Consider the following 26,785-nt stretch of genomic DNA (forward strand, 5'->3'; position numbering starts at 1 on the left):
TGCATTGATTAGAAAGTTTAGTTGTATGCTTGTGGAAGACCAATTGTATATCATTTCAAAGTTTGGTGTTGGGCAGTTTTGGAAACTTCAAGACAACGCAACACCCTTACAAAATTAATTTCTTCTACTCAACTATGGTCAATCATTGTGAGGACAACTTGCCTATATCTCTACACGCATTTAATTTTACATCATTTGATGAAATACTATTAAGAAATTTGGACACTTCCTTCTTAATAGGTATGTTTCATTTCTAAAAGTTACTATTTTCATTCACTTTCAAGTTTTTGTAATTGACTATAGAAGGAATTCATATAATAGATATTATTGGACAAATAGGTGTTTATGGAGCTCTTGAAGACACTACAATAGAAAAAAAAAAAAAAAAAAAAAAAAAAAGCAGGGTAAAAAGCTTATGGTGGAATTAAATGATGTTAGGTTAGTATTTTTACATAGTATAAACATACCTTAGTGATCGTATTAAAAAAATTCTATATTACTTATGGTGGAATTAAATGATGTTAGGTTAGTATTTTTGCAAATTGGAGAGAATTTTGGTAAAAAAAATTAATATTAATGGTACTTGAAAAAAACAAATGTGACTAGCATTTTGTGGCACCAAAAATGGAATAAATGACTGTCAAATAGGGAAAGAGGGAGTATTATGATACTCCCTTCGTCCCCAAATGATAGTCCCTTATGGGCAAAAATCACGGGAATTAAGAAACTTAAATAAAAGTAGTTAAATTACATTGGAAATATAAATTTACATTGGGTATGTAAAATAGTAGAGAGAGAAAGTAATAAAAGTACATTGAAAAACAAAATTTACATGGGAAAGTTAAATTTGCACAAATATTGTTGTAATTGGAGGAAATTTTGATAAAAAATTGATATTAATGGTACTTGAAAAAAGCAAATGGGGCTATCAGTTTGGGACTAAAAATAGGCCATAAGGGACTATCATTTGGGGACGGAGGGAGTAGTATTTATTAAGATGAATTTAAAAAATCATACATGAATAAGTTTTTGCTTACATATTATTTACAAAAGACATTCAAATGAGGGATGGTAAATAATGTTAAAGTCAAAGTGGGTCATGTAAAAAAAAAAAAAAAAAAAAAAAAAAACGGAGGGAGTAATATGGAGAATGAGAAACCACTAGTATATATACTACCTCTGTTTTTTTTCCAACTTTTGAAATATTTTATATCTAAAAATATACCCAATTTTGGAATATGAAACGGATGTAGTATTTTAATAAAGTAGGCTAATTAATTAAATGCGGGTGACTTCCTGAATTATTGATCCTCAAATAGATAAAATAGTACTCTACTCCGTCTTGTATGTGACTGGTCAGACCGTGTGGCCATATATAAAAAAAATAATAATAAAGTAATCCCCACAACATTGACTAAGTAACCCATGCAATACTGACCGAATAACCCCTATTACATTAACAAAGTAACCTCTGTAAGGTTGTAATAGTTGACCAAACAGTCACATATAAGAAGACTTTGCGACAGTACTGTCGTTTAGTCGTTTTATTATTTTATATACCAACTACCAAGTAGTCTGAAATGAAGTCGTCCCTAAAAGAGTTAAGAGTCTTTCTGCTCCTCCACTCAGGTAACGGGTAATTCTCTTCTACTTTCTCTCTCTAAAGTTCCTTTTTTATTTAATTTTCTACTACTAAAATTCCATTCAATCTTTTTACTATTGTTACCGATTTTCTTGCATTCCCGTTTTAAATTTTATTATTGCTACCAGTAAACAGTCATTTGAGATTCGAAATCAAGTGATTTTTTTGCTATAGAATTAGTCTTTGATATAATAACATTTCCCTTAACACAGTTGAACCTTGTGTTATTACAATTGTTAAGCAAATTTTCATAGAAAAAGATAAAAATATGACTTATGCTTTTCAAAGTTTGATTATGATTATGATGTGATGGTCTATTATTCTGTATTCTCATTAGTAAAAATTAATTTATTTTGACTCTTCTAGCGGAATAGGGAGACTTTGATGCACCCGTTCTGAACTCAATGGAAGTTGCTTGGTTGCCGATAATAAGGTCAGAAATTGATCAATTAATACAGTTGCCTTTCCATTTCCCTTTTTTTTCAATTAATTGTATGGGAATTTTTTCTGGAAAAAATGAGTGGTGGTTTCAAAAGGTGGATCTTTCGCTTTTCTCTTGTCCTGACTATACAAGTTTACCTTTATAATAATGCATTTCTTTAAACAAATCAACAACTTTTATTGAATGCGGGTTTCACAAATGTTAATTTATTTACGAAAATAACATGTTCACGGGGATAGTTTGTTGATTTATTTACATAAATGTCACTCCTTCTTTCTTGTCTTAGGAAACTCAATGTTAGTTTGCTTTTAATTTTGAAGAGTTACTTTTCTTTCTTTTTCAATTCTCTTTGCTCCATGGAAGTGTTGCTTTTTTGGTGATATTATGGAGTGTCCTATTCAATGCCCTATCTTTGGATTTTCCGCACCTATGTTAGATGTTATCGTTTCTAAGGATTTGGATAGTAAGTCCCATCTAGAATCAGTTATCGTGAATAATAGTTTGCAGAAGTATAGGTTTGTTTCCCGTCACTGCTTTTTTTTTTGTGTTTATTGAAACTGGGAGGGGAGCTCTAACCACTTGAGCTATCCTTCACTCTCTTGTTTCCCATCAATGTCCTTGTTCATCTCTTCAAATTCCGTCCTCTAGGTTGCAGATTCTCATGCAAGGGAGTAAGCTCAGTTATTATCATTCAAGGTCTATGTCGGTAGTGACAGTACGTCAGGATGGCCCCTAGTAAAACAAAAACCTTGGTTAAGGTTCCCCTTGGTGAAAATTCTTGACTATCAAACCTTGGTTATCTGGCTGGTCGGGTTAGGATCGGTGTGGGAAAGGAAAAATAAAATAAAAGTAAACACAAATGAATAATCACGCTATTTGCCTTTTGCTCGGAGTTTCAGAGAATCAAATAGGGTGAAATTATAATTCAAAAAAAAAAGGTGAAATTTAAATATTACTTCCTCTTTTCCAAATTAGTTGGCATGTTTTATTTTTTGGGTTTTTCTAGACAATACCCCTAATTTATTCACTTTTTCAAGTTGTGTCCACCCATTTTCAAAATTCCACGCTGTAACCCTAAGGTACCTTTAGTGTATACGATGTAACCCTACCTTAATCCCTACGTTAACTTCAAAATAAATAAATTTTTTTTAAAAAAAAAAAAACCCAAAACACCCAAACACCTCTCTCTCCTCCGTCACAAGTACCCACCACTGCACCTCCAGCCGCACCACCGCCCTCCACCCACCCACCGACACACCCCAGGCCACCTGCGAGCCGAACCCCACCAGCGATCCCTACCATCACAGCCCCACCACCACCTAGTGCACCACCAAAGAAAGTGTTCGAATGCAATGGAGGAATTTAATTCGAATTCGAATTGAAATTTCGACAAATTGGTTTTGGGCTTTTGTTTCATTGGATTCAAATTGCAAAATTAAGTTGTTAATTGTTGTTTTCGTTTTAAAATCAAAGAATTTTGTTCAAAACAATAGAAAACCCTAATTTTTCCCCCAATTTGATTTTAATTGTTAAATCATCAATTTTGGTTCAATTAGATTGGGATTAAATACACAAAACTTGTTTTAATTGATTTTTCCGCACGAATTATGGTTCAATTGGTTGAGATTGGTTGAAATTGTAGAATTACGCCCAAAAATTTTCGAAAAATTGTCGAAAATCTAGGCATGAAGAGGAGTTGAGAGAGAAGGAGGGAGGAGGAGGATGCGGTGGTGGGTCGAGGAGAGAGGAGCAAGCCACTGTGGTGCGGCAGTGCAGCTAGATTGAAAGTGTGGCGGTGCGGCTGGAGGTGCGATGGTGGGTACTTGTGACGGAGGAGAGAGAGGTGTTTGGGTGTTTTGGGGGTTTTTTTGTTTTTTTTTTTAAATTTATTTATTTTGAAGTTAACGGAAAGTTAACTTAAGTTAACGGAGGGATTAGGGTAGGGTTACATCGTACACACTAAAGGTACTTTGGGGTTACAGTGTGGAATTTTGAAAATGGGTGAACACAGCTTGGAAAAGTGAATACTTCAGGGGTACTGTATAGAAAAACCCTTTTTTTTTTTTTTTTTAAAGAGTTTGAAGAGTAAAAATCCATGGTTACACTAATATCCATGAGATTTTGTACACTTTCAAAGTTTCAATATTACAAATTTAATCTTTGGTATCCATTATATGAATATATGATCAGACTTATCAGAGGGCATATTTATTGTTTTTAGGAGAAGCAAGTAGATGTTAAAAAAATGTGGAAAGAGTAAGATGTAAGAAAAATATGGAAAGAGTAAGAGAGTAGTAAAATGATGGGTGACGGTAAGAAAAAGTGGATAAAATAGGAGAATTGTGTAAAAATGTAAATGTTGTTGTAAAAATGGTTATTATTGTAAAATGAATTAACCAAAAATATAAAAATAGAGGTGGTGTTAATATTTAGGTTTTATTTGATTTACATTGCATAATGATGAATTTTAATTCTTTTCTGAAACAATCAAGTAGTATATTTCTTAATGGTTTTAGATAATAGTAATGCTAAAACTGCTAATACAGGTCATTACCCATTTATGATGGACCTAGTGATTGTCAATTCTACTAATTCCCCATAAGTTGAAGAACTTTCCACCTCTTGAGCAACAATAATGGCAGAATCAGCTGTTGCATCAGCTCTGGAGTGGATTGGCTTATTACTAATACAAGAAGCAAGCACGTTATTTGAAGTAGAAGATCAAGTACTGAACCTCCAAGCCGATCTAGAGTTGATGCAGCAATACCTCCAAGATGCCGATGGAAAGCAAGAGTCGGGGGAAGTTGGCACTTTGATATGCCAAATTTGGAAGCTTGCATATGATGCCGAGGATGTGATTGACACTTACATTGTTAAGGTTCAATTGAAGGCTCAACAGGGTAATGAGAGGAGGCTCATGAGATATGCCTGCTTTCTGTACAATTCTCATCACATCTACAATGTTGGGAAGCAAATACAGTTGATCCAGAGTAGGGTGAAACGTATCAATGATAGGTTAGATAGTTATGGAGTAAGAAGGAACCATGAGTTGCAAAATGGTCTTAGATTGTCCCATGATGAAAGATGTTTGAGGAAAAGGCCCCAAAGCTATCCCTACGATGATGATGATAATGGTAACTATGTTGTTGGCTTGGAAAGAGACATTCCGAAGCTGTTAGGAGTTCTTATGGGTGAGGGAAACAGTCAAGTTAATTTTCTTTATATTGTAGGAATGGGAGGTTCTGGGAAAACTACCTTGGCTAGGAAGCTTTACAACCATCCATATGCAAAAGAGTGTTTTGATTGTATGGCATGGGTTTATGTATCTCAAGAATGGAGCACCAGACACATTCTGTCTGAAATCTTAAGGAAGATTGGTGGTCCCAAGGAGAAGACAAAGCTGCACGCCGGGGTGAGTGTGGAAGGATTAGTGGACAAGCTCCGAAACATCCTTAGAAAGAAGTCATACTTGGTGGTACTAGATGACGTCTGGAGGAAAGAGGCTCTAGAGGAAATCATCCAGGCTCTCCCACGAGAAAATGTGAACAAAGGAAACAAGATTATCATCACAACTCGCAACCAAGAAATTATCCAATTTCAAATCCTCCAACAACACCGCTATATTCATGAGCCACAACCTCTAAACCAAGAGGAAGGTTGGCGGTTGTTCAGTAAGATTGCCTTTGGTCATCAAACTATTCACAACATGGAAAGCTTTGAGATTCTAGGCAAGGAAATGCTTAAGAAATGCAATGGACTTCCTTTAGCTATAACAGTATTAGCTGGAATTTTAAACACAAGAGATAGCATTAGGGAATGGCAGCAGGTGAGTGAAGCCGTCCGGTCAAGAGTGATGGAGGGTAAATGCACACACATGTATGGTAATGTGCAAGATTTGCTAGCCTTAAGCTATGATGATCTACCTTATTATCTGAAACCCTGCTTTCTTTATCTTGGTGTATTTCCGGAAGATTGCCAAATCCCAGTTGGCATGTTGACTAGGATGTGGGTAGCTGAAGGTCTTGTAACTGCACACAGAGATATGGCCCCAGAAGATGTAGCTATGCAGCGTCTAGAAGAGTTGAGCCAGCGTTTCATGATTCAGCTGGTGAGAATTAATTTCACTGGAGTCATTAAGAAAATTCAAATACACGATTTGTTGCGTGAACTTTGTGTTGAAATGGCTAAAGAACAAGGTTTTCTTAAAGTTTATACTCCCAATAACACTTTAGATGGAGGCGTTCAATCTAAAATAGCAAATGAATCACGCAGAGCTTCTCTTCATTCCAGGTAATCCTGTACTCTATTGCATTCTTTCTAATTCAAATAATAATGCATTTTAATCCATGTATTTTTAACAGAAAAAAGATTATGTTTGAGTATCTTGTAGCTTCTCCAAGCTATATATTCTTGCCATTCTCCTTCAATTGCTTTTTTTTTTTTTTTTTTGTCCTTTTAATGATGAAAAATTCTACCTTAGTCATCTTTAAAATGACTACCACTATATTAATTTGTTATTGGCTGATTTTTTTTATGTATTTATTATGTCAAAATAAATTAAAAATGATTTTTCTTATTTTAATAATTCATTTTTTATTTAATTTATGATTTATTTCCTAATTTCAGTAATAATAAAAACTGAATTTTGTAGATTAATTATGAAATTAAAAAAATTTCTCAAAATTAATAAATGAATTTTCAAAATTAGAAAAATGATTTGTACTCCGTAGTTAACTTTGCCATTAAAAATTTAATCACAAATTAGTATAGTGGTAGTCATTTTAAGGATGACTTTTAAATACCTTTAGATACCTTAAGCTTCAAGTGTTTTTGCAACGGCCATACTGTAATAATAATTGATTTCTTAATGTTGACTTACATAATTACATGCATTATAAGAATTTGCATGCATTAAAACGCTAGTAACGTAACAAGTGAAGTTTAAGGTAGTTGCATGAAAAATTTAGAACCCTCATTGGAAGTCTTATATGTGACTTTTAAGCAATGGTTCATTGGGGTATCCATGATTTAACAGCATATATAGCTAATTGCAATCATCCTCTCTTCCAGCCTTTCTATTCCAGCACAAGTTTCAAATCTGAGGTCACTTGTGGTGTTGACAAGATCTAGCGTCATGCACTCATCCTATGTTTCCAAGGAGGTATTGGACTTGGAGATTTTGCACCACAAATTCAAGTTGCTTAGACTGTTGAATCTTTGGGGTATTAAGACTGTAAATGGAACTTTGCCTTCTGAAATTGGGAGTTTAATCCATTTGAGGTACCTTGGAATTCGTTCATCAAATGTTATAGAACTCCCCGAGTCAATTGGTAATTTGAGAAATTTGTTGACCTTAGACTACAGGAATATCGATTGCGACACTAATGTGCCAATCAAAATCCCCAAAACCTTGTGTAACCTTGTGCTACTTAGGCATTTATTTTTGCCTATTGAATATCCCTGGAGTGTCAAAGACTTGCGGCTGAGTACTATGAAAAATTTGCAGATATTGTGTGGTTTAAAGCAGGGAGAAGAGGAGCAATGGTTCTCAAAAGTGATGACAGAATTAAGCACAACTCTGAAGAAGCTAAAGATTGCTGTATCAACGGCAAAGCAATTGACTGCTGCCTTCAGATGTCCAAGCCTTGTGTCTGATGGGCTCCGCACATTACATTGTGAGCTGAGTGATGGTGTAGTCTTTGACCATGTTGAACCTCTATCCCGCTGCAGAAACTTGCATAAACTGGTACTGATTGGGAAGGTACATATGCAGCTGCAGTTACTACTTCCAATTAATCTTGTTATGTTAGAAATGAAACATAGTAATTATAGTATGCTTAAGGACGAGGATCCCATGATATCTCTTGGAGCATTAGCCCACTTAAAGTTCCTCAAATTGATAAATTTTTTTTCTGGGACCACATTTGCTTGTGAGCCGGGTTCATTTCCCCGGCTTGAAGAGCTCTACCTTGGGAACCTCCAAAATCTGGAGGTGTGGAAGATAGAGAAGGGGGCAATGCAGTGTCTTAAGAAGTTAGAGATTACTTTTTGTAGGAATCTATTGGAGTTTCCCCATGGATTAAAGTTTGTTAATACCCTTCAACAACTGGATTTTTGTGGATTACCCCAGGAATTTGAGGAAAAAGCAATTGAATATGGGTGGTCACAAAAAAGGCTTAGGCTTCCTCATAACTATGAAATGATCATTAGACAGTGGGACTCTCCTGCTCACTTTTCCTCCATCCGCGAGCTTTATGAGTTGCTGATTTCTGGGATCTACCTTAATGACAAAAGGAAGGTAAGCCTGTCTTTCCAAAAGTCTAAGCTTCCTTTTAATTCGCCTCTTTGTATCTAAATGTTACCTTACATTCCATATCTTTTGAAATAAATTGTAGCAGAGATATTGGGTTGTAAAGCAAGCTGGCTTCTTTTGTAATTGCTTCATGATGTATGCGACAGAACTCTCCTTTGCTGACCTTGAATGCTGGCACTGGGATGAAATGGTAGAAAGGTATGTGTAAATTGAATGATACTGTAACATCTTTGGTATAATTGCTATTTTATCAATACTATAAATAGTATATTGATTGTGAATTTGTTATTCATTTATTTATCTGTAAAAGAGAGAGAGAAAAAGAAAAAAAAAAAAAGATCAGAAAGAACAATCCCCAAGTAAGATTAACAAACCGTTCAAAAAAAAAAAAAAAAAAAAAAAAAAGTAAATTGATTAACAAAAGATCATAACATTTTTTTAAAAAAATTGGGAGAAGTATAAGTGGAATCTGCTTATGGGTATGGGAGGTTGATGACAACCTATTATACCACCCATACTTAAAAGTGTGGGTTATTCTTGATACCATAGAGCTGAGTGACTATTGTTATTGAGGCAATTCATTATAAGTTGCACATTTAATCTTCGTAAAGGGAAGCAAAGGCCTATATACCCGTTGAGTACATATAAATGTAGTTTCACCACTGATGAAGATCCCATACATATCTTATTTATCATGCTTTGTTTTATATGTATTTTCTATCTGGCAGAGATGGTACATTGATTAAAGTGGGAAAGCTAGAAGCAAGTGAAATGATCCTTCATGTGAGTGGAAGAATCGATATGAAAGATCTCTCCCCAAATGTCCGGTATGAGTTATCTTACATTATCAAGTTAGAAAACACTGAATCGGGATGGAAGAGACCTGTCTGTTTCGCACTCACTGTTCCTGGTCATACAACAAAAGAGCATAGTGTAATCTTGGATGACAAGCCTAAGAATGAATGGATACAAGTTTTGGCCGGTACATTTCAGGCATCCTCGCGAAATGTTGGAGAGGTAAGATTTTCCATGAGTTTGCCTCTAGAATGGCCACCCATAGAGAAAGGTGAGTTGGTAGTCAAAGGTGTTACCATTGAGGCAAAGTTTTAATGTCTTAGAGGCATTGATGACATCTATAGATGCTTCAGAGATGGTATAATGACATGATTATGCTGAGAGGCAGGGAAGGAAAGAGATTACAGTGATCAAATAAGAGAGGCCTGATGCATAGCTAAAGTGTGGAACTGTGGACATCATCTTCAGCTCAACACAAGTATGATAATCTTGTATGAAGTATATATAGTTGATTAATCTGCGTTTAGTGCATTCCCTTGTTCAAAACTTCAAATTCCGCCAAACAGTTTCATTTGAATTCGCTGATGTGAACATGTTAGAACATAGGTAACATTTCACTGATGTGAACCTGTTAAAACATAGGTAAACAGGATTCTGTCAAGAGAATATCTATGTTGATGAAGATTTGTGAATACTTGACATACTATATGATTATCTGTGTTGAAAGATTGGGAAGGTTGGCTTGTTGAAATTGATCTGCGTGCTAAGAACAATAGGCATGCCTGGATGTTTATGGTGATTATTATCTTTCTATCTTGTAAAATATGATGACATTCTGTAATATGTTAATATGTATGAGTTATGTTCATTGAAAATCTTTCAACAAGAACTCATTTTTCTTGATCTATTTACAAAATTTTCTCTGTACAGGGGGTTGATGTGCAATTTTTTTTTTCCTTGTGTATATGAATGTTGAGTAGTTTGAGGATATTTGAGTAGAAAAAATGGATTGTTGAAAGTGGCCTTAGCTTGTCTTCAAAATAGATACATAAAAAATGAAATATATATATATATATATATATATATATATATATATATATATATATATATATATATATATATATATATAGGGATAATGGGGGCATACATAAATGTGGCTTTATTTTTTTTTTTTTTTTTATGTTGACTCCTTATTTTTTATTTTTTACATGGTAAGATATGGGGGTACCCCTCCTATCACAGGAGGGGTGGGGTGAGGATCGAACCCAGGCCACTCCTAGGGGAGATGGAGGGACAAACCGCCCTCAACTCCGTGATCCTCAAATGTGGCTTAACTATTAGAGATAGAGAGGTTAGTAACAAATAAATTCAATATTTGGCGTTGAAGGTATTTGCAAGAGGTGAACAATTGTGATGGCAACAATATTATTATTGAATAATTAGATTGTACTCGTGTTAATGCACATGTTATATCTTTTGCAGGGGCTAAAAAAATCTTAGTTATTTGAGAAGCCAGTGGGGATACATTGTTATTGGAGTAGTTACATTGATATTACCTTTTTTTTTATTAATTTAATTATGTCCGATCTCTTACCAAAGTATTTTAAATAATATATAAATATGTTTTTAGATAATACAATAACATTATTTAACTTGTCAATATATAATTTTACGGAAATAATAATTACATTTATAAAATATTGGGAAATTCTCAAGTTTTGCTCATTCTCAATGGTAACAAAATATTTGGCAAATTCTCTCAAATAGCATTGTTTTTATAAGATTCTCTAGTATGACAATATTTTTACAATTAACAACTAATTAACTTATTAAACAATAATTAACAATAATTAGATTATTTCAAAAAAAAAATTACAGAACCATCTCTTCAACCACCTCCATGCCGCCGGCTAGACACCGAAACCCATCCCCACCCCCAAAAATCCCACCACTGACGCGCCTGAACTCCGTGAACCAACCCTACCCCTCGCTGGAACCCCATACGGCACCGAAACCAGACCCCCAACCGAAATCGCACCAGCATGAGAATTTCTATGAGAATTGATATGTTTTAATATGAGAATTTCTATTCACGAGTGGTTTGAATCAATTGTGATTGATTGAAGTCGAAACTTTCGAAAGCATGTTTAATTAACTAAATTGATTTTACATGTCTAGCATTTGTACGTACTTAGCATTTTGGCTAATACGTATTTCTCGAATCAATTGTGATAGATTAAAGTCGAAACTTTCAAAAGCATGTTTAATTAACTAAATTGATTTTACATGTCTAACATTTGTATGTACTTAACATTTTGGCTAATACGTATTTCTCTTTTGTTTTGGCTTGGCCCTACTTATCATTAATGATGAGTAGATAGGTGATGACGATCAGAAGAAGTGAATTAAATGCTGCATTGGGGACGATAGGCGGTGATCACCTAATTAAATTTAGTAGACATAGTATCAGTGTTTTAGTTACTCCAAAAGTGTTTCAAAACTATTACTATTATTATTAATAAAGGATAAGTATTTTTCATCCACTGCAAGTCTCTGTTAAGCCTTACGTAATCACGTGGCTGTAATATCCCTAAGTTACTCTCTAAATCATGTTTTATAATAATTATTATTGAAGAGTAATTTGGGGGTGTTGCAAAAACTCAAATAAATTTTGTTACCATTGTGGGGATGGGTGGCTCGGGGAAAACCACCCTTGCTAGGAAGCTCTACAACCATCCGTATACGAAAGAATGCTTTGATTGTTGTGTATGGATTTATATATCCCAAGAATGGAGCACCAGACACGTTTTATTCGAGATATTGAGGAAAGTTAGTGACCCTGACCCTATGGAGTTGCCCAAGTTGAATGCCAATTCAAGTGTGGATGAGCTAGTGGACAAGCTCCAGAGCATCTTGGAAAAGAAATCATATTTGGTGGTGTTGGATGATGTGTGGAGGAAAGAAGCACTAGAGGAAATACTCCCTGCCCTCCCATGGGTGAGCAAAGACAAAGTAAGCAAAATTATTATCAACACCCCAAACCAAGAAGTAGTTCAATTCCAGAACATCCAAAGGAACCTATATGTCCACGCACCAAGGCCTCTAAGCAAGGAAGAAAGTTGGGAATTGTTCTGCAAGATTGCTTTCAATTATCATGCAAATTGCAATAACGAAACCTACGAGGGTCTAGGCAAGGAGATGCTGAAGAAATGTGATGGACTTCCCTTGGCTATAGTAGCATTGGCTGGGATCTTGAATACAAAAAGAAGCATTCGGGAATGGCAACAAGTAAATGAAGCTGTACGGTCTAGGGTAATGGAAGGTACATGCACACATATGTATGGTAAAGTAGGTGATATGCTCGCCCTGAGCTATGATGATCTACCTGCTGATCTTAAGCCTTGCTTTCTTTATTTGGGTGTTTTTCCGGAAGACTGCCAAATTCCAGTTGGAATGCTAACCAGAATGTGGATAGCTGAGGGTTTTATCGCTGCAAATGAAGACATGTCCCTTGAAGATGTAGCAATGCAGCGTTTAGAAGAAATGAGTCACCGGTTCATGATTCAAGTAGTACGGATCAATTGTAAGGGAGCCATCAAAGCAATTCACTTGCATGATTTATTGCGCGAACTCTGTGTTAGAAAGGCCAGAGAACAATGTTTTCTTCAAGTTAATACTCCTATCAACAATTTAGCTCCCACTGATGCATCTCAAATAGCATTCCAGTCACGGAGGTCTGCTCTTCATTCCAGGTAACATATTTATCTACTTAAGCATATAAGGAGACCTTTCCAGAATGGAATTCATATATATGTCTAATACTTCGTATCTTATAATTTATTCATAATGCAATATTCTAACAAGGACATATATATAAATCATGGATTATAAATTTATAACATATAAAACCATAGTTAATTTTCTCTTTTTCTTATCACTTTTCCAGCACATGTTTTCCTACCCAAGCTTCAAATTTGAGGTCACTTGTACTATTGACAAGATCTAGTGTAATGCACTCTGCCCATGAATCCAAAGAGACATTAAACTTGAAAGTAGTCACTCAAAAATTTAAATTGCTTAGATTGTTAAATCTTTGGGGAATTAAGACTCCCATCGGAGCTTTGCCTACACAAATCAGGAGCTTAATACACTTGAGGTATCTGGGAATTCGGGCTTCTAATATCATAGAACTCCCTGCATCAATTGATAAATTGAGAAATTTACTGACTTTGGACTATAGGAATATTGACTGCTCTGATAAAGCTCATAATTCCTAATGTCTTGTGCAAGCTTATGCTACTGAGGCATCTATTTTTTCCAATTGAATGCCCTTGAAATATGGAGGGGGTTATTGGTTTTCACCTGAGATGCTTGGACTAAGCCCAACCTTAAGTAAGTTGAAGGTGGTTTTTTCAACCGAAAATAATTTGGAAGCTGTCTTTGATTGCCCAAGCCTTGTGTCTGATCGGCTCCATACATTCCACTGTGAATGGACCGTTGGTGTGGCCTTAACACATGTAAATCGCGCTATCTCTCAGAATCAACACCTAGATGAACTGGTATTGGATGGAAAAATAAAGGTAGAGAAGTTCTCTGTTATTGCCACCTAATCTTTTAATACTGGAATTGAAGAATAGTGTTCTAAGGAATTGAGGATGTTATGGTAGTTGCTGGAGCATTAGCCCACCTGAAGCTTCTAAGATTGTCAAACTCTTACACGGGAACAACATTTACTTGCAACTTTGGTTCCTTTCCTCTGCTTGAAGAACTCTACCTTGAGGACATTCAGAACTTGGTCATGTGGAAGATAGAGAAGGGGGCGATGCCTAGGCTTAAGAAGCTTGAGATCTTAAAATGTCGGATGCTACAACAGTTTCCTCATGGTTTGGCGTATGTCACCACCCTCCAACAACTTGACTTTTTTGGACTGCCCAAAGAATTTGACGAACAAGCTAGGGCGTATGGATGGTCGCAGCAAAGGCTTAGGCTGCCTCATAATTTTGAAGCCATCATTGAGCAGTGTGACACTCAAGTTGACATGTCTTCCATTCACAAGCTCTATGAGCAGCTCACTGCTGGGATCTTTCTGAACAACAAAACGAAGGCAAGTTTCATCAAACGTTCTGAATACTAGACAGGCTTCAGACTCTTCAGCCCCTAAATTTTCTATTTGTTTTCCCTCTAAAATAATAGCTAAAAATTTTAAATTCCATTTTCATGTAGCCGACCCCATCATTGGGATTAAGGCTTCGATGTTGTATGTTTTGTTGATTCAGTTCCTGTTATTGATTGAAAAACAGAAGTTCTGGATTGTGAAGCAGGAGGACTGCCCATATAATTGCTTCATGGTGTGTGGCAGGCCTCTCCTTAACAGCAAAAGTGGATTATGATGGTTTGCCAAAGTGGAATACAAAAATGGATAACTGCGAATGGACTGAAACTAAAGACAGGTATCTATAAAGGAAGGAAAATGTGTTCTACATGTTTGAATGATAGTCATTGCAAGGTTGATATCTGATTAAAGTTTCACTTCTGTTGTTCTTATGCTGCAGAGATGGTGCATTAATCAGAGTGGCAAAACTAAAATCTTCAGAATCTGTTCTTCATGTGGGTGGAAAATTCAAAACCGAAGATCTATCTCCAAATGTAACATATACATTCACTTATGTGGCCATGCTAGAAAACGACTCAGAATTAGTAGAGGTGATTGCCCGTTCTCTACTACTTCCTGATGTTAAATTTCAGGAGCACAAGCAAAACTTGAATGGCAATGAGGAGATCTTTGTCCGTTCTGTACTACTCCTTCCTAATGTGAAATTTCAGGAGCACAAGCAAAACTTAAAAGACAAACCAAGAAATGAATGGTTTAAAGTCCCTATAGGCGAGTTCAAGACACACCCTAACGGCTCTATTGGAGAGGCAGAATTTTCGTTGCATTGCCAATGCCACACAGAAGAAGTTTGGATTCGTGATCAAAGGTTTCATGATTGAGCCTAAACTTCAATCCTTTACCTAGTTAAAGACCTGGTTTACCTAGCAGTCAAGTACAGCGATGTGATGATGGTGGATCACGCATCTTGGGGTAGATTTGAGGATGGTGGAAGCCTGGAGAACCAGGAAAAGAGTTCTGCCATAGCTCAACCATGATTTTATTTGTGCTGTCAAAACTTCACAACTGAAAACAGTGTAAATCTGTTACAATTTGAAATAATACAGCAGTATTAATGGCATCTTAATGTATTTATACAAGATTATTTAGTTTCATAAGCAATTTTTTCCCCCTTTTTGCTCTAGAAATGGTGCATTGCTTTCCAACCAGTACCTTATTGTAAAACTTTTTTTTTTTTTTTTAATCATATTATGAAACAACAATTATATTCCTTAGCTTTCTGATTATATGACTTACCTCTGTCATTCTTTTAAAACCCTGAATTCTCCTCATAGATATGTTTGATGCTTTTTTTAGTGTGTTCAAACTACCAGGTAGATGGTGATATACTTTGCGTCTACAAAGAGCACTTCAGTGTCAAAAGGGATGAATGTGTTTGACGTAGTTTCCATTGGATTACATAAATGTCAGGAAAATATTGTTTTGAACAGAATTTAGACTTAATCATAATAGAGCAACATATGAAGCTGATTTGAGGCCCACCAGGGAAAGGGAAAACCGTGACAGTTGCTTCTTTATTGTCACCCTGCCTTTATGAAACCTAATCCCAAAAAAAAAAAGAAAAAAAAAAAAGATTGGTATTCCATGTTTGTGTAACTTGTTTAAAGGCCGTAGATTGCCTACTTTGGCTTGTACACGAGTAGTAGGGTGTTACATAGTGGGTTGGTTTCAGAGTATACAGTTCATTTTGTGAATCTAGGCTCCACAAATTCTTAGCTACACACTAATGTTTGTTTTATAGGGCCTTAGCAGGTGCAGCTATTGTCTAGGCTCCCGAACAGGTGATAAGGACAACGGGCTGAGCCATTTTGTCTTGTTTATAGAAAAAAATTGTTGGTATTAAATGAAAGTAATCTTTTATTCTAAAGCAAATAGTTATTCAAAAACATCGAACAGCAAATATCATATGTAAATCTCTCATAAACGCCCCCCTCCCCCCTCTCTTATCCAGAAAACTGCAAAAGATTAAAAAAAAAATACTAGGCAAATGCCTGAGGTATTGATCAGAGTGTTATCTATTTCTGTCTCGATGCCAAAAAGGACGTCAATCAGTTCCCAGCATCTAGCCCCTTTAGCTTTCGATGTAGTAGGATTAAATGACTGTCAGCATGCAATACAGTTGAAGGGTGACAAAACTTGAATGACAGCGAGCATATCTCCAGCCATTAATAAAAACGGGAAGAGAATCAGGCCAAGAAGAGAACCTGAGTTGGTATCCAACAACCAACTTTGTACTTCAAGTTGAAACTTCAGCTCCATGTAAGACTCGCTTATCTACACAAAAATTTCGGAATAGTACAGGAGCAGCAATGGAAGCTTACTGTATCTTGAACAGATTCTTCAATTTAACAAGCAATCTCCAGTTCTCATTAGGCATAGACTCATCTTTCTGCAAAAGATGATTTCAGTTAGCATCAGCATGCATGTTGGTACCGATGAATGCGTAACAAATGAAGATATTTACTCGCCTTGTAATTAGCTTTGAGCACATCAATAGATTTTCTGGAAATATGGCTAACAAGCTCATCTTCGATATCAAAGTGTCTTCCAAACATCTTTTGCTGCTCTTCAGGATTGGTACCCACAATCTGTAAATCACAAAGCATATAATCTTCAGAAACCAGAACATAAAACAACTACCCTTTACTTAGGTTTCACCTCCTCTGGCATGCCTTATGCCATTGTTTTTTCAATCATCAAGTTAGCCAAAACCATTCTGTAGCAGAGTTCTCATGCTAACAATTGTTAATTCTGTCCTCTCAAACATCCTATTTTGAAATCATATTTTGTTTTTTCTTTCCAAGAATCCAAACTTCTACACCTCTCAATGAGTCGACCAAAAAAAATAAAAAAAAAAAACCTACCTTCACGAGAATCACTACTAGATAACTAGACAAATCCTCCGTCCCCCCACCCCCCAAAAAAAAAGAAAAAAAAAAGCTGTAAATAAATAAACAGTAAAAGGTAAAGGAAAACAAAAACAGACCTTAATGGCAACTTGTTGGCCTTTCTTCGCTGACTCAATTGGTTTTTTATTAATTTCAATGGAAGCAATACGCCCAATGTCTATAAAGTCCTTTGAAGGAACACAGATTGGAGTTCCCATCTGCAATCCAAACCCACAATCAGTACAAGCTGATAAAGGATTGAAACAACTAGAAGACAAAAACTTACATGGCATGATGCGTATTTTTATGAATAAAATAAACGAGTAAAAATTAAAAGATGATATTAATTCTCACAAGCAATCAGTGTAAAATAATTATAAGCTCAACTAAATAATAACGACAAAATCATTCTCCCTTCAATGTACAGCCCTAGACCTATATTTACTTCTTTATTTAGATCCAACATTGCCTTGTTCCTTACTCCAAGATGAAAATGAAGTTAAGAAACTGTATTAACCTATTAAAAAAAACCATGCTAAAAAATTTGTTAATGAGCTAAAATAACCCAAGTTTGGAACCTACTTATGGCCAAAAACACCTAAAATAAGTCCAATAAAGCTACAAAGATAGAGTCTCAATTCACATCATGATGTGACACTGTTTTTTGATATAATTTACCAATACAATAAGTCTACAAAAAAACAACAAAAACAACAACTACTCCTAATTGACATGTGTGAAGATAAATGAAAGACAGGCTATTTAGGCTCAAGTTATGCAAAGTTATTGGACGAATAATTCGACAATGATCTACAACTAATGCTCTAAGGAAAGGATTTACCTCTTAAATCAATTTTAAAATCTCTTCCATTTGTAATCAAAGAACTAAAGAAAGTAAATCACACCTTAATTCACAGTTATAAATTTCACTATAGTATTTAGCAGCCACGACTGGGGAACAGTGATCACAAGAAACTAATCGAAATTATCCTAACAGAAGGATTCCAACAAGGGACAACATCGAAATTCATAGTGTACAAAGCTTGAGTATCAAGAACCAAACAAAGGCAGTTTTACCAAGAAAACATAGCTTTATAATGAAGTTTCAGATAAATCCTACAGAAACCTGACTACTGAATGCACAAAAAAAGCTTAAGACTCAAAATACAACATGTTCAATGACCTTAGCTTGACACAAGATCAAATGACAAAATTAGAAAACCTGGAAGTTCGTGCTTTATTCTTCAACTAGCCTTCTGGCCCGTACAATGCACGGGTTGTTCATAGAAAATTGCATTGAAAGATGAGTGAAGAAATACCAATAAATAATTATGGGTGTAATGTGTAACTGAAAACATAATTAAAGAAATAAAAATTTTGGGAGTTTAATTCAAAATGAGGCTTGATAGAAAGAAGGTGGAGGGACTAAAATTAAAGAGAGAAAATAAAAAGGTTGAATTGAGGAGGGGAGATGAAGATGAAGTGTTTAATGAAAGAGTGAAGAAATAGTGTAATTAAAAATTAAACATGTAAGACGACACGTGGCACATTGGGTTGAAAAAAAAAAAGGAAAGTTTTACAGAATGATGACATATGTTTTTTTGGTTTGAGTTTTTAAATACTAAGTATAGATTTATTCAAAAAAAGAGCGATAAATTTTGCTTTTGCATGTTCAATATTCTGAGCTTCTAAAAATTCTTATTGAAACCTACACTACCGAATGCACCAATATTGCTTTACACTACAGATAAACATGTACAATGACCTTAGCTCAACACAAAATGACAAAACTAGAAATCAGAAGTACGTGTTTTTTCTTCCTATAATTCTTAATAAATCGAAATTAAAACGTACCTTTAGAACCCCTTCAATAACATCCACCCCCAAGACAATAGGATCCTTTTTGTTGAATACGCAATCGCGCATAATCTGGAGTACGCAAGGAAAGACTGCCTCCTCAGCAGCTTCCTTTTTCTTCTCTTCCTTGATACCATCAATGTATGCTTTGAATTGATCAAACAAATGATATATGATATCAGCCTTAAATATCTTAACACCAGTATCTTCTGCAAATTCTTCTACCTCGGCTGTGACCTTGACATCAAATGCTAAAATTGTCGCATACTCTTTCTTCTTCTCAAGCATGACACTTGCCCTCATAACATCCTTCTTGTGCACAGGGCCTATACTTATGCCACTAACAGGAATGCTTACAGCTGGTGATTTCAAAAATTCCAACAATGCTTCCAATGATCCGAGGGTAGATGCTTGCACACAGACCCCCTCTCCAGTCTTCTCTATCCGGTTCAATACAGACTCCATGTCTTCCATGGCTGATCTTTTAATCTCCTCAAGGTCATCATCAGGTCCCACAACATACAAGCCAGTCCCAGCAATAGCATGCTCAAGACCCTGTGTGGAGGAGTATCAAAGGAAAAGTTCATAATTTGACATGTTAATGACATTCACAATGTAGCTTGTGCCTTAAAGCAATTCAAGTTGCGTTTCAATTCCAAAAAAACTAACAAAAATCACCTGTGCAGAAATTTTGATCCCCTGTGCCGCCTTGATTTGTTTATGATGCAGATATGTTCCCTGTGTCATACAAGCAGCAGAAGGATTGAGTAAAATAACTCATCCAACCATCTAAAAAAGAAAACGGAAAGCAGGAAACCATATACTGTAAGACCCAAACAGAAGGGGCATTTAGTTGCCCTTGTCTCATTGATACAAATTGCAAACTGGATTTATACAAATTGCAAACTGGAAGGGCATCCATTATCAATCACCATGGACAATTAAACATATATATCCAATCAATATCCTGGGAGGAAGAGAGAGTGGGCTACATGGCCTACACCATGAATTTAATCTACCAGATTTATGACAGAGTTACCTAGCTAATATTGAACTTGAACAACCCTACATGAATTTCTGTAGTTGTAGCCTTCATCTCCTAGTTAGAAATTGATTTTTACCTTATTGTTGGGTTCCAGGAGAATATCGAAGTTACAATAGTCATTGTATGATTAAAAAAGTCATCAATCACATAAAAGTTTTTCTGTGCAGTCTAAAATTTGCTATTCTGTGATTTATGTTAAATCATACCATAAATAATCTCTATTATATAGCCCTAGCTGAGCAAATGGTGTGTGATGGATTACCATATGAAGGTCAACAGTCAAGAAGCAGCAACCGATGAGAAGGGGACAGCAGAAGCAAAGAAAAGGGAAACTTGAGTCAACAAGCAACAAAGAGCAAAGTGACAAAACTCATTAAGGAGAAGTTAGGGAAAGCAAGCAACAAGCAGTAGCAATGTCTTAGGTTGGTTTAGCTATTTTGGTTAAGTAGTCACATGAAGGCTAATTGTTCCTTAGAAGCTTGAGTATAAATTTAGTAGAAGCTTAGTAGTTGTATTATCCAGAAATTAAGTGAGTTCTTCACGAGAGTAGTAGCCTCAAGCTACCTTGAGATTTATAGCCTAAAGCTATAGTTATCCTTCTTAGTTTGTATTCCAAAATCATTAGCAATTAATTACTCAAGCTTTTAGCCTTAAATTACTGTTCTTTGTGTTAATCTTGGAGTCAGAAATCTGGTCTATTAGTGTCCAATGAAAAGTCCATTTTGCCAACAGATAAGAAAATTTACACCAAAAACTTTTTAAACCTACTCTCAACAGATAATTGTAACACTCGCAAGAATCTGCATCCTAACTTCACAATACCAACTGCTAGCAACCGTGATTATTTTTATACTATATAAACATGGATTTTAGCTCTTCCAACTTTCATAAGAAACATTCACATCCTGAAAGTGCTTATGAGTAACAACGTATCATAAGTTCTCCAATCCTATGCTAGCTCAACAGTGGCTCAATTAGCGGCTTAGCACCGTAGCACAAACAAAAACCAACTTTAAAAAGTAGGACCTCTCTAAAATGGTCCTACTTTTTAAGGTGTGTAGAAGGGCTCAGAGCAACAGATGTGAGGAATTCAATACTTAAAATTTTTATGGAAAAAAATCTCAAATGTTTGACACTGAAAGACCACCTAACCCCCAGTCGATGCATTTTCTTTCCCTTCTAATTGACTAATAGAGCAACATTCGATAAATGGTAAATCTGTCGAAAATAAGACATACCTTGACTCTAAGCTCCTTCATTGGATGAGGTGTCAGCAGAGCACGGATGGTTGTAACAATAGGGCCCTGCAAAACAGACAAAAGTCACATATAATGGTTGCAGGCATTACAAGAATGTAAGCTCAAATCGAATGCAACAACAGTCTACCTGCATGCCACAAACAACAATTTGGTCTCCTTCATGAAGAACACCATTGACCAATACAACATCAATAGTTGTTCCGTGACCTTCAACGACCTTAACCTCCAGCACAGTACACTGCAAAATTTCATGCTCAACAATTCAACTCAATGTCGAAGTCAACTATATATATATATCCAAAAACAAAACCTCAACATATATAAACCAAAAAGAATACCTCAAGTTCATTTTTGAAGGTAAGCTTCTCAATCATAGTCTTTTGTGACCATTGTACTAATAGCAATAGCAAATCAGGAACACCTTCCCCACTGTTATGCATCAAAAAGAAGACCATCACAATAGTAATTTTAAAGGAAAATAGGCATGTTAGTAGTATCATTTCTCAAAAATAGCCCATGATTGTGGAACAGCATGAAGTTAAATCAAGAACACATCCAACCTTATTGCGCTGGTTGGAACAATGTTGAATGTTTCACCCATATCTTTGTTTTTATAGTACAGTTCAGTATTTAAACCCTGTTCCTTAAACTGGGTAATTACCTGCAGAGTATCCGCAGAAAAGCAGTCACAACAAAAGAATTTAGCTATATATCAGCAAAATGTATAGAAGTTTGATTACCGATGTGACCCTCATATTAAACTCATTTTGCACATCTTTGGTTTGTTGTTTCAGTGCCTTCCCAATAGGTGCATTGCGCAATGTTTTCCACCCATAAAGCCGGTCCACCTGCAAATTGGAAGAGAAAGCAAACCATCTTCAATTAAATAGATAATGGAAATGATGAGTGTCTATGAAAAAAGGGCTGAGTAAATCAGCTAACCTTGTTCAAGGCCACAATAAACTCTGTATTTCTCATCCTCAAAAGGTTAAGTGACTCAATTGTCTGCGGTTCCAAGCCATGCATGATGTCCACAACCAAGATAGCAATATCACACAGCCCAGAACCCCGTGATCGCAAGTTGGTGAAAGATTCATGTCCTGGGGTATCAATAACAAGAAGACCTGGGACGTTCAGCTTTGCATCAGCCTTCAATTCCCTGGTCCTTTCTCGAATGTTTTCAGCAGGGAAGTATGTTGCTCCAATTTGTTGTGTGATACCACCAGCTTCACCTTCCTGAACATTAGTATGTCTGATACAATCAAGCAACTTGGTTTTACCAGTGTCAACATGACCCATTATACAACATATTGGAGACCTAAGATTTCCTTCACTGTTATTAGCCTGAGTATCTGAACTTGATTTCTTTCCTGCAGAGTCAGTATGTTTCTGCTTAATGTGAGCAGTCTGGCCTTTAGTTGGTTGAGATGATATAACCTCACTAGCTGCTACAGCAGGTTTAGAAGTATCACAAACAGATTTGGCGGCTGCCTGTTTAACTTCCTTTTTTACTACTGACTGAGCTGCTGAATCAGCTTCCTCATCTTCAAATGCCCTCTTAACAGGTAAAGAAAGGTTATTGTCATCCCAACTTTTCGCATCCCAGTCCTCATCATCATCATCTTCTTCTTCCTCCTCTTCAGCCACAACATCTGCTTCTATATCATTAGCAACTTCAGCCTTCTCCTCTACATCCATTGTGCAAACCTCATCCAGCTTCTCTGTTTCAACAGATTCGATATCGCCAACAGCTTCCTGTTTAATCTCTGTATCATCAATAGTTTGAGTCTTCGCACCATTAGTTTGTCGGTTTGACTTTGACTTCTTTGTTGTGTAAATAGGGCGCTTTGTTGGAGCGCCATTGTCAGAGGCAGGTAGCTTGATTCCAGCAGAAGCAAGAAACTGACTTCTCATTGCATCTCTCCGACGTTGTTCTTCCTTTTGCTTCGCAGTAAGCAGCAGACCAGCCTCCTTCTTCAATCGTTGCTTTTCCTTATCCTTCTCCTTTTTCCTAAGTCTGGCTTCCTCAGCCTGCCTTAAAAGCTCCTCTTGCTTGAGGCGTTCCTCTTCTTCCTTCCTTAACCTTTCCTCCTCTTCTTTCTTTTGCCTTTCTTCGGCCTCCTGACGCCTAGCTAGCTTCTCTTGCATATCCCTGACATGCTTGGGAACTTTCTTGTCCACTGCTTTACTTTTTGTTTCTTTCTCTTGCTCCTCTGCAGCGGCTGCAGCAGCAGCAGCTGCTGCTTTTTTCTCCTTCTCCTTCTCTTTCTTCTTTTTCTTCTTCTTTGCTGCCGCTGATGACTCTGCGATTCCTTCATCTTCACCCTCTTTTTCACCTGTTGCCTCAGTCGACTCAACAGGTTCCAATTGTGTATCAACTTTCTCGGCTTGAGATGATTGCGCTGGAGCTGGGGATGGCTCTGGCTTTGAACCCGAAGGCCCTTCACCTAGCTCTGCCAAAATCTTATCCAAATCGTCCTGTTCTTCAGTTGTCCTTCCACCCTTTTTTTTCTTTTTCTTATTCTTTGAAGTTTCAGGCATCGCCACACTGACCTTTTCTTGAGACACGGAATCATCCACTTCTGCATTATTATTAGTGGAGGTATCATCTCCTAAAGCAGCCAATGCATTGCTACCTTTCTTTTTGGATGACTTCTTTTTACCAGTAAATGCAACAATGTCAGCTTCATCGTCAATTACTCCATCCTCTTCACCATCTTCCTCCAACAATGCAGCACTGAACAAACTCCCACCCTTCTTAGAACTTTTAGATGATTTCTTCTTCCCTACAAAGCTCACTGCCGGAGCTTCATCCTCCTCACTTAGAACACTCTCATCTTTATCATTCTCCTCATCATCCAACATTGCAAAACTTGGCTTCAAACCTTTCTTCGAACCTTTTGATGGCTTCTTCTTCCCTGTAAAGCTCACAGCAGGTACATCCTCCTCCTCACTCTGACTCTTCCCCAAACTACCATCATCATCATCATTCTCATCCCCTAATAGCTCAAAACTAGCCATACCGCCACCCTTCTTTGAACCCTTTGACGACTTTTTCTTCCCTGCAAAGCTCACAATAGAAATATCCTCATCATCACTCTCATCCTTCCCCTGATCATCATTATCCTCATCCCCTAACAACTCAAAACTCACCTTACCACCACCTTTCTTCGACGACTTCTTCTTCCCAACAAACACTACTTCCGGAACCTCCTCATCTTCCTCATCTCTGTTCTGTACCCCCTTAGAATTTCCCTTCTTTCCCTTCTTCTTCTTCCCACCAGCAGTAGGAACTACCTTCTCCTCCGTAACCTGGGACTCCTCAGACACCTCAGTCCCAAGTGAATACTCATCATCATCTATCACTATATTCTTTTTCTTCCCCATTTATAATCCTCCCGATTAAAACAACTCTGCAAAAATCCACATAAACCCTAGAAATCAAATCTTTAATCAAACAAAACCCCTTAAATTGATTCTATCCACAACAATCACAATCCAAAAACAAAAAATAAACAACAATATCAACAAACACGAACTAAAATTCAAACAATCAATCAAGAATCATAGAAACCACAATGTAAAATCTACTGCTACGAAATCAGAAACTTGCGAAATCAAAGAAGTAGAGTAAAAACTTACGATTAAAAAATTTTCCAAAAGTGTGCCCTAAATTGCGAAATTTCTCTCTGATTTTTCTTCTCCCTTCGATTTTTACAATCGTGTAAAACGTCAAAATTAGGTTTGAGAATTGCAACAATGGCTGCTGAAGAGAGAGAATCTGGAAAATATTAAGGAGTTATTTTTGGTTTCTACAGGAGGCGCTGAAATATGAGAAAATAAGGTCGGTTTTTTTCTCAACATGCCTTTATATAATTATACCAAGGGATGCTCTTAATAATACGAGTAATCAAGAAAAAGATAGAATTTGATCTCAGAGAATTCTAAACAACTACGATAATTGACATTTAATTATTATGACCCTTTTATAGCGGTGTTTTTTAAGCCGTGTGATGTGGCCGTTATCGCTTTTAATAGGTCAAAAACCCTACTTGAAAAAAATAGGAGTGTTTTGGTTATATAACGGTTTTTTAGAGGTTATTACCATAATAGGAAAAATATAGGAGTGCTCGACAAGGTTTCTTCAAAAAAAAAAAAATAGAGTAATCGGCAAGGTAATAGTTTTAAATAGGTCAAAATTCAAACCCTAATCTATTTTATATAAATATATATATAATTATATATATATATATATATAAAATTATATTTCTATTTTATTTTAGAATTAAAAATTTCAATCGCCACGTAAGTAAAAGTGACGAATGAGATTTAAGAATTTTAAAAGCAACAAATAGTGATTTTTTAGAATTTAAATTTTTAAAAAAATCTAAAAATTATCTTTTTAAAAAAAACTAAAATCATCTTAAAATTTAAATAATTAAAAAAAACTACCGAATAAATTATATTTTGATATTACAATTTTATTATTAAAAAAATATCAATAACAACAAATTAACATTATTTAAATCACAAATTTTTGTATGTGGCTGGCCACACGGTGTGGCCAGCCACAATTTTTTTTTTTTTTTTTTTTTAAAAAAAAAAAAATACCACAACTCTTCTCTCTCCTCTTTTCTTAGCTTCTTCTCCAAGCCAAACCACACATCACCAACAACCATATCTCTACTCCACCCATTTTCTCTCTCCTCTTTTCTTAGCTTCTTATTCAAGCCAAACCACACATCACCAACACTACTCCGCCCATTTTCTCTCTCCTCTTTGCCAAATTGTTGCAATTAAAGCCCGAAATTTTAGAAATTGGGTGTCAAATTGCTATGAAAAATTGTGGTTAATTATCCTTAAAATCAATAACAACATTTGAAGTAGTGAAATCGATGAGAACCAAAGAAATTTGAGCTCGTTTTCTTCGTGAAATCTTGGATCGAACATTCTACGTCAAAAATTATAAGGTGTTACTAGTTTGGTCAGGGGTTACTTGTAGGGTGTTACTGGTTTGGCCAGGGGTTACATGTAGGGTGTTACTGGTTTGGTCAGAGGTTACATGTAAGGTGTTGTTGGTTTGGTCGGGGGTTACTTGTAGGGTGTTACTGGTTTTGGTCGGGGGTTATTTGTAGGGTGTTATTGGTTTGTTTAAGGGTTACTTGTAGGGTGCTACTGGTTTTAGTCAATGGTTACTTGTAGGGTGTTACTGGTTTGGTATGGGGCCTACAAGCAATACTTGAATAAGTAACAAGTAACCATTGAATGTAACCTTTGAAGTAACTCATATAAGTAACCCCTGAATAAGTAACTCATACAAGTAACCCTTGAATTAACCCATACAAGTAACCCCTGAAAAAAAAAACAAGTAACC

The 26,785-nt window shown here is 36.0% G+C and overlaps 2 protein-coding genes and 1 pseudogene across 10 annotated transcripts; 2 read left to right on the top strand and 1 right to left on the bottom strand.

Moving 5' to 3' along the window:
- The first annotated feature begins 1,566 nt into the window (after window positions 1-1,566).
- LOC145562618 (putative disease resistance protein At1g50180) lies at window positions 1,567-9,943 on the top strand. 6 transcript variants are annotated; one of them, XM_081622962.1, is made up of 7 exons: window positions 1,579-1,636; window positions 2,009-2,075; window positions 4,631-6,374; window positions 7,155-7,845; window positions 8,215-8,382; window positions 8,480-8,595; window positions 9,126-9,943. In XM_081622962.1, the coding sequence occupies exons 3-7, from the start codon at window positions 4,720-4,722 to the stop codon at window positions 9,505-9,507; spliced, it is 3,012 nt and encodes a 1,003-aa protein (XP_081479088.1). In that variant the 5' UTR covers window positions 1,579-1,636; window positions 2,009-2,075; window positions 4,631-4,719; the 3' UTR covers window positions 9,508-9,943. The 6 variants fall into 6 exon arrangements, with proteins under 6 accessions (XP_081479085.1, XP_081479084.1, XP_081479088.1 ...); XM_081622961.1 differs by having other exon boundaries at window positions 7,155-7,245; window positions 7,591-8,382; XM_081622959.1 differs by having other exon boundaries at window positions 1,567-1,636; window positions 2,017-2,075; window positions 7,155-8,382.
- A 1,889-nt stretch (window positions 9,944-11,832) lies between these two features.
- LOC145565473 (putative disease resistance RPP8-like protein 2) lies at window positions 11,833-15,256 on the top strand (annotated as a pseudogene). Its single transcript, XR_014095040.1, has 3 exons — window positions 11,833-12,944; window positions 13,139-14,642; window positions 14,745-15,256. The product of XR_014095040.1 is annotated as a putative disease resistance RPP8-like protein 2 (transcript).
- A 945-nt stretch (window positions 15,257-16,201) lies between these two features.
- On the bottom strand, window positions 16,202-25,271 carry LOC145562617 (uncharacterized). Of its 3 annotated transcripts, none has more exons than XR_014094419.1 (13): window positions 25,054-25,271; window positions 22,354-24,824; window positions 22,152-22,259; window positions 21,972-22,072; window positions 21,750-21,840; window positions 21,539-21,649; window positions 21,391-21,456; window positions 19,786-19,845; window positions 19,105-19,662; window positions 17,349-17,468; window positions 16,831-16,950; window positions 16,567-16,751; window positions 16,202-16,462 (listed from the first exon to the last, which is right to left on the bottom strand). XR_014094419.1 is itself a non-coding variant. In XM_081622955.1 (13 exons), exons 3-13 carry the CDS (start codon window positions 24,796-24,798, stop codon window positions 16,680-16,682), a joined length of 3,852 nt encoding a protein of 1,283 aa, XP_081479081.1. In that variant the 5' UTR covers window positions 24,799-24,824; window positions 25,054-25,118; window positions 25,185-25,271; the 3' UTR covers window positions 16,202-16,679. The 3 variants fall into 3 exon arrangements, 2 of the variants coding, with proteins under 2 accessions (XP_081479081.1, XP_081479080.1); XM_081622955.1 differs by having other exon boundaries at window positions 16,202-16,751; window positions 25,054-25,118; window positions 25,185-25,271; XM_081622954.1 differs by having other exon boundaries at window positions 16,202-16,751.
- Window positions 25,272-26,785: the final 1,514 nt, after the last annotated feature.

The sequence above is a fragment of the Chenopodium album genome, chromosome 10, assembly GCF_948465745.1.
Source record: "Chenopodium album chromosome 10, dcCheAlbu1.1, whole genome shotgun sequence".
Classification (NCBI taxonomy): domain Eukaryota; kingdom Viridiplantae; phylum Streptophyta; class Magnoliopsida; order Caryophyllales; family Amaranthaceae; genus Chenopodium; species Chenopodium album.